At 49.4% G+C, this 15,615-nt stretch overlaps 1 protein-coding gene across 1 annotated transcript in view; it reads right to left on the bottom strand.

Moving 5' to 3' along the window:
- LOC108801859 (vomeronasal type-2 receptor 26-like) overlaps positions 1 to 4,161 on the bottom strand; it is a 32,676-nt gene extending 28,515 nt beyond the window's left edge. The window contains exon 1 of the mRNA XM_018573770.1: positions 4,108 to 4,161. Within this exon, the coding sequence (XP_018429272.1) occupies positions 4,108 to 4,161 (54 nt within the window). The remainder of the gene's footprint in view (positions 1 to 4,107) is intronic.
- Positions 4,162 to 15,615: the final 11,454 nt, after the last annotated feature.

Raw genomic sequence — 15,615 nt, 5'->3', positions numbered from 1 at the left:
AGGTTCTCACCTCGATTGTTCAGGGTATCAAAAGGCTTTTTAGATTTTCAAGAGGGCTGTGCAGGGTCTCAGGAGGTTGTGCGGGGTCTCAGGAGGCTATGCATGGTCTCAACAGGGTTGTGCAGGGTCTCGCCAGGGCTGCGCAGGGTTTCTGGGGGCTTTGTGGCTCTCCAAGGCTGTGTGTGATCTCAGGAGGCTGTGAGGGATTTAAACAGGAATGTGTGGATTATCACCGGGGCTATGTAAGGTCTTGGGAGACTGTACTGAGTCTCAGGAGGCTGTGCGGAATCTCAGGAGGCTGTGTGGTGTCCCACCAAGGCTGTGCAGAGTCTAACAAGGGCTGTGGGGATCTCAGGAGACTGTGCAAGGTCTTACCAGGGCTGTGCAGAGTCTAAGGAGGCTGTGTGTGTTCCAACAAGGGCTATGTGCGGTCTCAGGAGGCTGTGAGACCCTTTAACAAGGGCTGTGTGGAGTATCAGCAGGGCTGTGCAAGGCCTCTGGAGGTTGTGTGGAGGCTGTGCAGAATCTCAGGAGGCTGTGTGGGATCTCATCAGGGCTGTGCAGGGTCTAACCACGGCTGTGGGGATCTCAGGAGGCTGTGTGCGGTCTCACTGGGGCTGTGTGGGGTGTCAGGAGGCTGTGTGCGGTCTCACCAGGGCTGTGCAGGGTCTAACCATGGCTGTGCAGGGTCTCAGGAGGCTGTGCAGGATTTCAACAGGGTTGTGCAGGGTCTAAAAAAGCTGTTTGGGATATCACAAGGGCTTTGTGGGGGTCTCAAAAGGTCTGTGTGGAGTTTTAGGAGTCTGTGCAGGGTCTCACTAGGGCTGTGCAGTGTCTCATTAGGGCTGTTCAGGGTCTCAGGAGGCTATATGGGTCTTACCAGGGCTATGCATGAATTTACCAGGGCTATATGGGGTCTTACCAAGGTTGTGTGTGGTTGTGTGGGGTATCCCCAGGGCTATGCAGGGACTCACCAGGGCTGTGCAGGGTAACACCAGGGCTGTGCAAGGTCTCAGAAGGCTGTGTGGGGTCTAATTAGGGCTTTGCAGGGTCTAACTAAAGCTGCACCAGGTCTAAGGAGTCCAAGCAGGGTCTCGCTAGGATGCTGTGTGGGGTAATCACCAGGGCTGTGCGGGGTGACATGGGGCTATGCGGGGTCTAAAGAGGCTATGTAGGGTGTCTCACCAGGGCTTTGCAGGGTCTAACCAGGGCTGTGGGGAATCTCAGGAGGCTATTCAAGGTCTTACCAGGGCTGTGCTGATTCTAAAGAGGCAGTATGGGGTCCCAGGAGGCTCTGCAGGGTTTCAAAAGAGCTAGACAGTGTTTCACCAGGGCAGTGCAAGGTCTCAGGAGGCTGTGAGGCTATCTGAGGTCTAACCAGAGCTGCACAACGTCTAAACAAAGCTATGCAGGCTTTCAGAAGTCCGTGAGGGATCTTAGGAGGCTGTGTGGGGTGCCCGAACGTATATGCAGGGTCTCAGGAGACTGTGCAAATTCTCATCAGGGCTGTGTGGCATCTCAGGTGGCTGTTTGGGGTCTCACCAAGGCTGTGCAGGGAAAAACTAGGGCTGTGCAGGGTCTAACCAGGGCTGTGTGGGGTCTCAGGAGGCTGTGCGGGGTCTCAACAGGGCTGTGCAAGGTATCAGGGGGCTGTGCAGGGTCTAACCAGAGCTGTACAATGTCTCACCAAAGCAGTGCCAGTTCTCAGAAGGCTGTGAGGGGTCTCACCAGGGTGGTAAGGGGTTTCAGGAGGCTGTGCGGGGTCTAAAAAACTTTTTAGGGTTTCATGATGGCTGTGCGGGACTTCACCAGGGTTGTTTAGGGTCTCAATAGGGCTGTGCAGGGTCTAAAAGGTCTGTGGGTTCTCAGCAGGGCTGTGCAGGGTCTCAGGAGGCTACGTGGGTCTCACCAGGGCTGTGTGGGATCTTACCAAAGCTATGCCAGGTCCCAAAAGGCTGTGCTGGGTCTCATTAGGGCTGCGTGAGGTTTCAGGAGGCTGTAAGGGGTCTCAACAGGGCAGTGCAGGGTCTAATCTAAGTTTCAGGAGACTGTACAGTGGCTTACCAGGGCTGGGTGCGGTCTTAGGAGGCTGTGTGGGTCTAAACAGGGCTGTTTGGGGTATCACCAGGGCTGTGCAAGGTATCGGGAGGCTGTGCGGGGTCTCACCAGAGCTGTGTGGGGTCTCAGGCATAGTTGCAGGAACTCAGGCGGCTGTGTGGAGTCTCACCAGGGCTATGAACAGGGCTAACCAGGGCTGTAAGGGATCTTAGGAAGCTGTGCAGGGTTGTGTGGGGTCTAAGGAGGCTGTGGGGGTCTCAAAAGGCTGGGTGGGGTCCCAGGAGGCTGTGCGGGGTCTCACCAGGGCTGTGAGGCTGTGAGGCTATATGAGGTCTAACCAGAGCTGCACAACGTCTAAACAAAGCTATGCAGGCTTTCAGAAGTCCGTGAGGGATCTTAGGAGGCTGTGTGGGGTGCCCGAACGTATATGCAGGGTCTCAGGAGACTGTGCAAATTCTCATCAGGGCTGTGTGGCATCTCAGGTGGCTGTTTGGGGTCTCACCAAGGCTGTGCAGGGAAAAACTAGGGCTGTGCAAGGTCTAACCAGGGCTGTGTGGGGTCTCAGGAGGCTGTACAGGGACTGAAAAGGTTTTTCAGGGTTTCATGATGGCTGTGCGGGGTCTCATGAGGCTGTGCAGGATTTATCCATGGCTGTGCGGGATTTATCCAAGGCTGTGCAGGATCTTAGAAGTCTGTGTGGGACTTCACCAGGGTTGTGCAAGGTCTCAACAGGGCTGTGCGCATTCTAGAAAGGCTGTGCAGGGTCTCACCAAGGCGGTGCAGGGTCTCACCAGGGCTGTGCAGGGTCTGAGGAGGCTGTGTGGGTCTTACCAGGGCTATGTGGGGTCTCAAGAGGCTGTTCAAAGTCTTAAGAGTCTGTGTGTAGGGTGCCTCCAGGGCTGTGCGGGGTCTCAGGAGGCTGTGTGAGGTCTGACCAGGGCTGTTTTGGTTCTTGGAAGGCTATTTGAGGTCTCACCGGGGCTGCGCAGGGTCTAACCAGGACTGTGCAGGGACCAACCAGGGCTGTGTAGGGTCTGGCTAAGCAGTGCAGGGTCTTACCAGGGCTGTGCTGGGTCTCACAAAGTCTATGCAAAGTTTCAAGAAGCTGCATAGGGTCTCACTAAGGCTGTGCGGGGTCTCACCAGAGCTGTGCACGGTCTCAGGAGGCTGTGCTGAGTCTAATCATGGCTGTGTGGGGTCTAACCAAATCTGCGTGGGGTCCCAACAGGACTGTGAGGGGTGTCAGGAGGGTGTGTGGGGTCTTACCAGGGCTGTGCGGGGTCTTAGAAGGCGGCACAGGGTCTCACCAGGGATTTGCAGGGTCTCAGGAGGCTGTGCAGGGGCTCACCAGCATTGTGTGGGATCTCAGGAGGCTTTGCAGGGTCTCAACTTAGCTGTGTGGGGTCTCAGGAGGCTGTGCAGGGTCTCAAAAGGACTGTGCAGGGTCTCAGGAGGCTGTTCAGGGTCTCAGGAGATTGTGCAGGATCCCACCAGGGCTTTGCAGCATCTCAGGAGGCTGTGCAATGTCTGAGGAGGCTGTGTAGGGTTTCAACAGGGCTGTGCAGGGTCTTTGGAGGGTGTGCGGGGTCTCACCAGGGCTATGCAGAGTATGATGAGTATGTTTGGGATCTCACCAAGGCCGTGTGGGGTCTGAGGAGGCTGTGCAGGGTCTTAGGAGGCTATGTGGGGTCTCACCAGGGATGTGTGGGGTCTGATGAGGCTGTTCAGGGTCTTAGGAGTCTGTGCGGGGGGTTTCACCAGTGCTATGTGGGGTCTCACCAGCGCTGTAGGGGATGTCAGGAGGCTTTGCTGGGTTTTACCAGGGCTGTGTGTGGTCTCACGAGGCTGTGCAGGGTCTCACCAGGTCTGTGCAGGGTCTCAAGAGTCTGTGCATGGCCTCAGCAGGGCTGTGCGGGTGTCTCACCAGGGCTGTGCAGGGTCTCAATAGGACTGTGTGGGGTTCCACCAGGGCTGTGTCGAGCCTCACCAGGTCTCTTCAAGGTCTTATGAGGGCTGTGCGGGTCTCACCAGGGCTATGCCATGTCTCACCTTGGCTGTGCAGGGTCTCAGGAGGCTTTTCCTGGTCTCATCAGGGTTGTTCATGGCCTGAGAAAGGATGTGTGGGGTCTCACTGGAGCTGTGTGGGGTCTGAGGAGGCTGTGTGGGGTCTTACCAGGGCTATGCTGGGTTTCAGGAGGCTGTGCTGGGTCTCACCAGGGCTGGGTGGGGTTTCACCCGTGCCCTGCAGTTTTCTGGGAGCCTTTGCAGGGTCTCACTATAGCTATGTGGGATCTCAGGAGGCTTTGCAGAGTCTTACCTGAGCTTTGTGAGATCTGAGGAGGCTGTGTGGGGTCTCACGAGGGCTGTGTGGAGTCTCACCAGGGCAGTGTGGGGTCTCACCAGTGCTGTGTGGGGTCTGAGGTGGCTGTGCAATGTCTGAGGAGGCTGTGTGGGTATCTCACCAGGACTATTCAGGGTCTCAGGAGTTTGTGGAGGATCCCACCAGGGCTGTGCAGCAACTAAGGAGGCTGTGCAATGTCTGAGGAGGCTGTGTGGGGTCTCAACAGAGCTGTGCAGGGTCGTAAGAGGGTTTGCAGGGTCTCACCAGGGCTGTCCGGGGTCTGAGAAGGCTCTGTGGGGACTTACTAGGGCTGTGTGAGGTCTCACCAGGCGGTGCATGGTCTGAGGAGTATGTGCGGGGTCTCACGAGAGGTGTGTGGGGTCTGAGGAAGCTGTCAGGGTCTTAGGAGGCTGTGTGGGTTCACTCCAGGGCTGTGCAGGATCCCAGGAGGCTGTGCAGGGTCTTAGCAGAGCACATTGCGCGGTCTTAGGAGTCTGTGTTGGGTCTCACAAGGGCTGTGTGGGGTCTCCCCAGTGCTGTGGGGGATGTCAGGAGGTTGTGCATGGTCTTACTAGGGCTCTGCAGGGTCTGAGAAAGCTGTGTGGGGTCTCACTAGGGCTCCGTGGAGGAGGAGAACTCGTCCCACTCAAACCATGTATAACGAAACCGAGTCCCCGTTCCCTTTAGGGAGGAAGTAAGGTCTTCCATCTGCCTGATGTCACTGATCCTACTGAGCCATAGCTTTATGGTGGGGGGAGAGACCTGTTCCCACAAGGCCGGGATACATGCTCTGGCCGCATTGACCAGGTGGATCACCAGGGACCGTTTATAGCTTCGCAAAGATCCAGAGGCAAGGTGAAGAAGAAAAAATGAAGGGTCCTTGGGGATGTCGTTGATCGAGAACCTCTGAGTGATGGAGTGGACTTTTGACCAAAATCCGTGAAGCGCTGGGCAGGACCAGAAAATGTGGAACATGCCCGCAGAGGAGGAACCGCATCTCCAGCAGCATTCGCTGGCGTCAGGAAATATTTTGTGTAACCTATTGGGAGTACGGTACCACCGCGTAAGTATTTTGTACCCTGATTCCTGGTAACGATTACTAATAGATGACTTCAGGGATAGCTGCAAGATTCTCGAGGTGTCACTGGTAGAAAAGGTACGTCCGAGATCCTTCTCCCTCGCTGCCATACTGTAAAGGGCAAAGGAAGATCACAGTCCGGGGCTAAGAGTAACTGATAGCATAGCGATAGGGCCTTAGGCAAGTGTCCTGGGGAGGTGCACTCCTGCTCAAAAATGGTGAGAGAGCGTGTCATCTCCACAGGGTGCGGGAGTGATGCAAGGAAATGGTTAAGTTGAAAATGACGCCAGAAGCCCAGTGGGGCCAAGATGGGATCCCTGTCCATGTCGGAGCATGTCGGCCAGCCCGCACCCTGTACAAAATGAAGTGCCCTAAACTTTTCCCTAAGCCCCAGTTGTACGAACCCCGGGTCCTGCAGCCCAGGGGAAAATTCAGGGTTCCCAATCACCGGGAGGAGTGGGGAGGGGGATGGGGAGATCAGTCTAGAGTCAAATACCTTTCTGGCAATCCTCCACATTGGTCCCACCGTGGGGTGTATACGTAGCACCTGAGAAATCCTGGGGCACCACGGGAGTGTGTTGAGGGGCAGCTGCGAGAAAGACTGCTCCAAGGAGACCCATGGTTTCAGCTTCTCGTGGCGGCACCAATCCAGTATCCGTGTGAGATGGGCCGTCATATGGTATAGGTGAAGGTCAGGCAAAGCCAGACCCCCCGACCGTTTGGGCCGACGGAGAATAGAATGGCGGATCCTGGCCGGCTTCGACCCCCACACAAATCTCGTGATCAGGGACTGCACTGTCGCGAAGAACCCCTTTGGGATCGCGACATGCAATGCCTGGATCGGATATAACAGTCTCGGGAGTATATTTTGCTTGATTACATTAACTCTGCCCGTCCAGGAAAAGGCCAAATGGGACCACCCTGATATATCCGCTTTAATCTTCTGCAACAATGGCAAAAAATTGAGAGAATAAATATCATTCAGGTTCCGTGAGAGCTGAATTCCCAGGTACTTCAGAGGGGATGTAGCCCAAGCGAAGGGAAAGTTATGTTGGAGGCGTTGCGCCTGAGAGCTAGGCAGGTTGAGGTTCAAGGCCTCCGATTTCTGGGCGTTAATATGGATGTTTGACAGGTCCCCGAATTTGGAAAATTCACTAAGCAGATTCGGAATGGATATCTCCGGGGAGGTCATAAAGAAGAGGAGATCATCCGCGTAGGCGGCCACTTTATGGGTTCGACCCCCGATCACTACACCCCCTATATCTGGGTTGGCCCTAATCAAGCGAAGTAAGGGTTCCAAGGTAAGCACAAAGATGAGAGGAGAAAGTGGGCAACCCTGGCGAGTACCGTTGGCAATGGAGAAATCCTGCGATAGCGACCCGTTCAATTGGACCCTAGCTGTCGGTGTGGAGTAGAGGGACATCACCCATGAGAGCATATGTGGTCCTAGGCCCACATGTTCCAAAGTGTGTTTCATGAAGGACCAGTCGACCCTGTTGAAGGCCTTCTCCACATCCGTAGATAGCAAAAAGGCAGGAGTGGCCTTCGACACAATCGAGTGGATTAGGTTCAGAGCTCGGGTGGTGTTGTCCCTGGCCTCCCTCGACGGGATGAAACCGGCCTGATCAGGGTGGATTAAAGCCGTGATGTAAGGTAGGAGCCGCATCGAGAGTATTTTGGAGAATAGCTTGGTATCTACATTTAATAAGGAGATGGGACGATAGCTTGGGCAAACCTTCGGGTCTTTACCCGGTTTTGGGATCACCGTTATGTGCGCGGAGAGCGAATCTCGTGGTAGAACACCTGTATTTTTCACCGAATTGAGGGCTCACCTGAAGTGGGGGGCGAGAATGGGGGCATATTGCTTATAATAAAGCAAGGTGAAACCATCCGGGCCTGGGGCCTTCCCCGTGTTAGTCATCTTCAGGGCCTCCGCAAGTTCGAGATCCGTTATCGGGCTTTCTAAGAGCTCAATCACTTCGGGGGGGAAGCGAGGGGAGCGCCGACGAGGACAGGTACGCTTTGATCCGGGACGCGTGTGACTCCGCCGTTCTGTGCGGACCCAGACGCGGAATATTATAGAGAGACGAGTAATAAGATCGGAAGTTATCCGCCATCTCTGAGGACAGATGAAGAAGTGCACCCGAGGGCGATTTCATTGCAGCGACAAAGGTCGTGGACCTCTGTTGCCTCAGGGCATGGGCCATGGATCTACTGCATTGATTGCTAAATTCATAGAAGTGGCGCCTGCATTTAACCAACATTGCCTTAGCTCTTTGGGTGCATAAAGAGCGCAGCGAGTCTCTACAGACAGTCAGCTTTGCCATCAGTGACTGGTCTGGGCTTCGTTTGTGACTAGTTTCAAGAAGATGGATTTGTGTCAAAAGAGAATCAATCTGTTGCTGGCGTTGGCGCTTGACTCGAGACCCCATCTTAATCAAGGAACCCCTAATGAATGCCTTGTGTGCCTCCCAAATCGAGTAAGGGGAACAATCCGAGGCCTGATTTAGTGAGAAGTAGGTGCGCAGGTCATCCTCAATTACCCCCGCAAGGGTCGGATCCTGAATGAGAAACTCATTCAGACGCCAATGCCACGATCTGGTACCAGTCGTGCCCACATCTAACTGAATCTGTACGGGGGCATGATCAGAAAGGGTAATGTTGCCTATTGCCGTCCCAGAAATCAGGGGTAGGGCGGAGTGGTGGACCAAGGGCATGATCAGAAAGGGTAATGTTGCCTATTGCCGTCCCAGAAATCAGGGGTAGGGCGGAGTGGTGGACCAGGAAGTAGTCAATTCGGGTGTATGTCTGTTTGGCCGAGGAGAAGAATGAATAATCCCGCCCCTGGGGGTGGTGGACCCTCCAAACATCAGAGAGCTGGTGAGAATGGAGGCACTTCTTAAGCCGACCCCGCACCGCATTCGACAGGCGCGATGTAGGCCTGGAGGCGTCCACGTCCGGGTCCAGTAGAAGATTGAAGTCCCCCCCTATCACGAGAATCCCCTCCTTGAAGTCATCTATCAGGGACAATATCCTCTCCAGGAATGGGATTTGGGCTTGATTGGGAAGGTACACATTGATGAGGGTAACCATCTGCGCTTCTATCTTACCCTTCACCATCAACAGACGGCCTTCCTCCCCTGCTTGCATGGGGGGGTGGAAGGTATAGACAAGGAGAGAAGGAGACGGTACAGGAAGAAGGGAGGGAAGGAATGAACGGTGTAGGTAGTGCAAGAAGAAAAACAAAACAAGAAGAACAAAAAGGGGGGAATCACTATCGGGAACCGAAGTTCAGGAGAAAAAACCCTCCAAGCCGTACCAGACGGATCCTTGGGGGTGAACACTATTTGGGGGAAATAACAAGACAGGCGTCCAGAGACGCACCCATAGAGGCCATTAATATGTGGTGTCATTATGTTTGCACATAAAAAAAATAAAAAAAAACCCGGTGAGGATCCAATGTCACCCTTCTGCTAAGGCCACCATAGTTAAAGCAAACAGGTGTAGCAGACGGGTACTCCACGTAAGTGCCCCCATGCGTGGCAAAGGAAAGACATGTGAATAGACTATATAAGCATTGAGGCACATGGGAGATGGAGGGGAGCGCGGAACGTCCACGGGAGGGCCACCACCCAGCAGAGAGCTCAGCCGTCTGGGTAGCAGACTCCCCAAGAAGGCCCCGCAGATCCCCCCCCATGACATCCCGAGCAACGTCAGTGTAAGAACCTACATGCGACTCCCGCTCGGCTGCATAATCACAGCACCCAGCGCAAGTCAACATTAGTCAGGCTGCTAATCAACAATAAGCAGTAACATGAACACGTGAAATGTCCGGTAACTAAGGAAAAATTATAATAAACCAGTTAAACGAGGAACAGTTATAACAGGGTCACACATGATACACCTTACATGGTACTCCCTCCGCAGGTACCATCGATACACCTGGGTGGTCCCCATCTTGATCAGAATAGGAGCAGAATGGTCTCACAATCAGTGTCTGTACAACGACCGATGGGTAAGTTCCCTGGGGGCACTCCAAGTCCTGATGCCGATTCCGCCATGCGAAGGTGTCTTGAGTGACCAAACGGCAAATCTTGAAACGGAGTAAGGAGTTGCGAAAGCATATCAGGTTTCGTCAGAAGAAGGAAGAGCCAGTCGGCACGTATGTTGCGAGCTCGCCAAAATGCAGGTTTTATCCCCAAACTCAAGACTGCGACCGATTCTGTCACGTACTCCACGAGAGAGATAGCCCAAACCTTTAGGGAATATTATTCCAAATTATACAATGTTAGACCTAACCCCTCTACACAATTAAAAAAACGACATGATGCCCTAATACATACATATCTGGCCACCCTTCCCCTCCCTAAGATTGACCAGACCACAAGGCTGTCTCTGGAGGCTCCAATAACTGAACAAGAACTATTGGAGGCTATAAACACATCTCCGATGGGGAAAAGTCCTGGCCCAGATGGGTTCTCTCTAAAATATTATAAAACTTACCAAACCATTCTTTTACCGTACCTAAGCGCATATTTAAACACTTTCCCCGCTGGTAGACCCCCCGACCCTGCCACACTACACGCTCACATCTCTGTCTTCCCTAAACCCGGCAGAGACCCAACCGTCTGTAGTAGCTATAGGCCGATTTCATTACTAAACGCTGATATTAAATTATTTGCAAAAATCTTAGCCAATCGCCTGGCCCCTCTACTACCTCAACTAATTACAGCAGATCAGTCTGGGTTTATACCGGGAAGGGAAGCCAGAGATAATACACAACGGGCACTGACATTGATTAATTATGCTTCCGTATCCACCCTATCGACAATGATCCTCGCGACAGACGCTGAAAAAGCGTTCGATAGGGTCGATTGGGATTACTTAAATATTACACTGGAACACCTAGGGCTAGGCCCAAGAATGATACACTCAATTAAGACACTATATCACAAACCCACGGCACAAATAAAGATTAATGGTAGTTTGTCTCAAGCTTTTGAGCCTCACAACGGCACCCGCCAGGGATGCCCCTTATCACCTCTTCTATTTACACTGTCCTTAGAGCCTATGCTCATATCAATTCGGAACAATGTAAACATCAAGGGCATTGAAGTTCAGGGACAGGAGCACAAGATAGCGGCATACGCTGATGATATCCTTTTCTTTGTGCGACAACCCAGGACTACAATCCCTAATCTCCTCAAGGAATTCGAACAATTTGGTAAGGTATGAAACTTTTGTATAAATCTACATAAATCAGAAATAATGAACCTTACAGCGCCCCCTCAGGAATGTCAACATTTACGTAGTGTGTTACCATTTACATGGAGATCATGTAAGCTGAAATACCTGGGTATATACCTGACTCCGAAATTTTCAGATCTGATCAAACATAATTATATTCCCCTCCTGAACAATATAAAAAAACAGACCTGTTGAGGTGGACAAATGATCGTCCTTACTTAACTTTGACAGGAAGGATCAATGCCGTTAAAATGAATGTCCTGCCCAGGGTGTTATATCTGCTGCAAACAGTGCCTATTTCTTTGCCGGTGTGCTACCTGAGGACCATACGCAAAGTGGTCGATAAATTTATATGGAACCGGTCTAGAGCTAGGATTTCCCGGCAGACGCTTGTTAGGACTAGACGGGAAGGTGGCATGGCCCTCCTAGATTTTTTCTTATACTATAAGGCTGTGGCGCTTAATAGAGTACTTGACTGGACCTACCAAAAAGGGAATAAGCGGTGGATGGACCTAGAGTTCTCACTAGTAGGACAGTCATTACTGATAATACCATGGATTCCATCAGAACATAGAGAACTATCGAACTCTACCTCCCTCCTGACCAGGACTACTCTAACTATATGGTCAAAACTATATCCTCAACTAATAGGCCCCTACAATTCTCCACTATTGCCCTGGGGGAACATTTATTCTATCCCCCAGGCCTTGTGGACAAAGGCTTATGACACTGGTCGACTAATAAATTTCCCAAATTGTATGAGGTCTTACAAGATTCTGGCTAGATAGACACCTTGCAACAAATACAAAGGAGGTACGGGATTAGGCCTTGGGATAACTGGTGGTATCAGCAGTTGCACCACTTTATTGTCTCTCTTCCTAAACCACTTAGATCAAGGAAAAACCTGTACCCATTGGAGACCTTACTGGCACAAGCAGACCCCCACCACATGGTCTCTCGCGAATGTATAAACTACTGCTATCCTTACGGACGTCCCAAGACCCGTCATACATTTCACATTGGGAGGTAGACCTGGGAAATACACTGACCTGTACTCAGAAAAAGAGGCTCCTTAGCCCTAATTCTGCTTCCTCTATTAGCACTCACGTGGCTGAAGCCTCTTTTAAGCTATTGGCAAGGTGGTATTACACCCCGGACAGACTCCACGCAATACATCCATCTCACGCTTTAGAATGTTGGAGGGGATGTGGCCTAGAGGGCACCCATGGGCACATTTGGTGGTTTTGTCCCAAGATAAAACCTTACTGGAATCAAATTATTCAACTTATTACCTCTATAACGGGGCAATTAACCCCTAATGACCCTTGGGTTTGCCTACTACATCTCTCAGACATACCCCATGCCAGATATCGGAGAATGCTACTACCGCACCTACTGAACGCAGCAAAATTTCTTATTCCTAAATATTGGAATACTGCTACAATACCCACAACCACAGAATGGATACTTAAAGTGGATTATCTATGTCTGATGGAAAAACTCGCTATGGCAAGACAAGAACGGACATTTTTGTTCGAAACCATATGGGCCCCATGGAGTGCTTTCAGGGCTAATCTCCCCTCTAGCAGCTGACTAACTAAAAACATTAAAGGATAAATATATGTCAGATGTGAATCTCTGCAACATCTCTACAGTAAAATCTCTACAGCAAAAGTTACATTTTAGAAAAAAAATATTGCCACTAAATGAAATTTCTCTGCTGTGTTTTTTTCTCGGCATGGCATGGTCCCTCCTCTTTCCGATCTATACCAGATCCTTATGCTTGGTGAAGGTCGGGTACAGATTTGTAAAAGAGAACCCTAGGCAAAAAAAGCTTTAAATTCCACCCATAATCAATACCACATCCTTTTCCATGATGAGTGCCCGGTATCGATTTTAAGGGAAACCCTTGCAAAAAACAAAAATCATGGGTTCCCCCTCAAAATCCTTACCAGACCCTTATCCTTGATGATGATCTGGTATGGATTCACGGACCCATACAAAAAAACATGTTGGGTCTTCCCAAAATCCATACCAAACCTTCATCCGGGCATGCAGGAGGTCATAAGCCCTTTGTTTACTAATACGAGTTTTGACTACCTGTCTACTCTTTAGGTAAAAAGGGGTTTTCAGATCCCTCTGAAACTTGGTTGAGTACGTGTTGTCTGTGTCACTCTGAAATCTGTGAGAGTAGGGAACTAGTGGTGAGTTAGGTCCTCGTGTTATGGTCAGCAACCTCGTAAATTCCTTTAAGGTGTGGAATTGACTGGCCAGTAAGTGTTATTGGGTATCTGAATTACTAAGGAAAAGTCCATTTTATTATGGGTAACAGGGTAATCAAGTGAATGTGGACAGGGTTCTACATGTACACAGGGCACTGCAGATAAGAGAACACATTGACTGCCGAAAAATGTATGATAAACAGACATGGTGTCTGGGCTACAGGACATCCTGCTATTTGGGCAGACTGGAAAAAAGGTGACAGACATTAGACCTGATGTGTTTCGATGTTAGGTTGTGGGTCACATTAATGTCCACACTTCCACTGATATTCACAGACATATATCCGCTGATTATTCAGGAAAGGAGAGCCGTGAAGCCTTTGCTACATTCGCTCACCAACAAAGATATCACGTACAGTTGGGCTTCTCCACTTTGCCTTCTCTTCACATTCAAACGCAAACCTCATTCCTTTACTAACTTTTCCACAGGGGAGGAGTTATTATTCAAGTTATTATTCAAGCTGGGAATTATCTTGAAGGACCCAGATCCACATACAGCAGATCGCTAGCATCCTGACAGACTTCACATTCCATCCACTTTCTCCAACTTGGTGTTCCTCAGGATGAAATTCAGCTCCCACGGTAACCCTCAACATAAAGACTCTGTTTCCTCAGGTATATCTTTGCAGGAATTTCAGTGTAACCAGTTTTTGTCAACTCTTAAAGACTATGTTCTGGACTCCTTTTTTCCCCTTTTTTTCTCTTTCTTATCTTGCTCCTTTTTTTCCCCTTTTTGTGTAAACTACTCTGCAAACCTAAGTTATGGTTGGTTTTCTATGTCCATTTCAATTGCTCTTCGAAAGGCAATATAAGACAAGCTATGCTATTTAGGTTATAGTTAGATTACTGTATAGCTTCAGAAATTAGAACATGTTCGGACGACGTATTGTTATTTATTAGGGTATGTTATCTTTTGCAATCTTTTAGTCGGGGTTGCCGCTGGCTGACATAGGGGTCCAAGTGTCCTTGCTTGATCTAGTCACTGGGGTTTTCCCCAATGCCTGCATTAAGTTGTATGTCAACTTTTAGTTGTCACTCTACAAGTTAGATAGAGCAGGGATTTGATTCATCTCTCTCTCTCTCTTTATTCTTTTTTGTTCTCTTCTGTTATTCACCTGTTTTCTTTCTTTTTTTCTCTCTCCTGTTTTTCCGGAGATGGCATGCCTGATGGGGGTTTTCTACAAAGATTGGCATCCCTCAGAGGTGAACACCGTCTATGGACAAATTCTTCTCCTCCTCGGAGAAGGAGAAACTTATTCTCCCCTTCCAATATAAGGCCTACTATACACAGAGTAGTTACAATGTTTAATCCGTTCCCAATAATGCTATTTCATGCTGATTTATTGTTATGATCTTAAACATATTAGAACAAAAAGGAAAATGGGGCTTTTAAATGCTGATGACATTCTGAATGTAACTAAGTCTCAAAATCATTTTGACTTTAATGCAATAAAATATTTTTCTGATGGTCATGTTGTATGCTTTGGACCCTTTAAAAGCCCCATTTTCCTTTTTGTTCTAATATTTTTATATTTATTATAATATATTTATCGTGTGGCTTCCACATATTTTTTTGCAAAAAGTTGTGCAACTAAAACCTCTGTTTTTAACACATACTGTTAGACAGAGCAAATTTGTTTTGTTGCAGACTAGCTGGTACGTGTGCTGGGAAACTCCTGTGTTTTGTATTGTTGTAAGCCCTGCCATGTGCACCCTACTACAAAGGCTAGTTATAAATTGTGTGGCAGCCATGTATCTTAAGTTCAAAGAGACTCTTTTCAAAGGGAATGGGACTCCTACTGGTACAAGAAGATCTGGAGATCCCCAGTTAGAGGAACATGCTAAACCTGGAAGTACCTTGAACTCAAGACCATGGGGTGTTTATAAATAAATAAAAGGGGGAATTGTGAAAGAATGTGTATATAAAATATATATAATGTATATGAAATTCGTTGTTCTCTCTCGTTTGACTTTCTCTTTCTAAAGAAATTAAACTGTACACAAGTACCAGGAATTTTCCTCTCCTGAAGGTCATTTTGTAGATAATGTTTAGGAGCATGCTGAGTCAGAATTATGATAATTACAAGGCAAATAAAGTAGTGTGCTCAACTTTAGGATTTGTTTTTTAACCTGAGACCAAGTGTGTGTGTGTGTCAGTCTGTAGTCCTCGCATGGTAATGTTAAACAAAGGACAAACCTTTTCTTATACAACAAACAATCTGACGAAGATGTTAAACCTGAGTTCCTGCTCTCTCCTTCTATTGACATGTAAGAAGCATGTTAAAGTGACAAGAAAGCAGTAGAGACAGAGAGATGAGCTAACCAGTGCCCTACTTTGAATTTCCCTGTCAAGTCACAGGATGAGTTTTGGGAGTAGTAAAAGAAAGTGAAAATGCAACAGGTGTAAATCAGGTCACCTGCCAGGCAGGACTGTTGTGTGTAGAAGGCTGTATAAATCTCAAGCTTGGGTGCACAGAAAAACAAATTCTTTGGCAGGTAAAATAGCAGCCAATAGGAAGTGTCACACTGGCAGTGATATGGACACCAGAAAAAATAACAGAAGAGGAGTAAAAGATCAGTGCTGGAGCATCAAGTGACTGTGGTTTTTA

This window comes from Nanorana parkeri, unplaced genomic scaffold (genome assembly GCF_000935625.1).
Source record: "Nanorana parkeri isolate BGI_ZX_2015 unplaced genomic scaffold, ASM93562v1 scaffold2535, whole genome shotgun sequence".
Taxonomy (NCBI): domain Eukaryota; kingdom Metazoa; phylum Chordata; class Amphibia; order Anura; family Dicroglossidae; genus Nanorana; species Nanorana parkeri.
The sequence above is the reverse complement of the archived record's forward strand: the minus strand, read 5'-3'. Positions and strand labels throughout refer to the sequence as shown.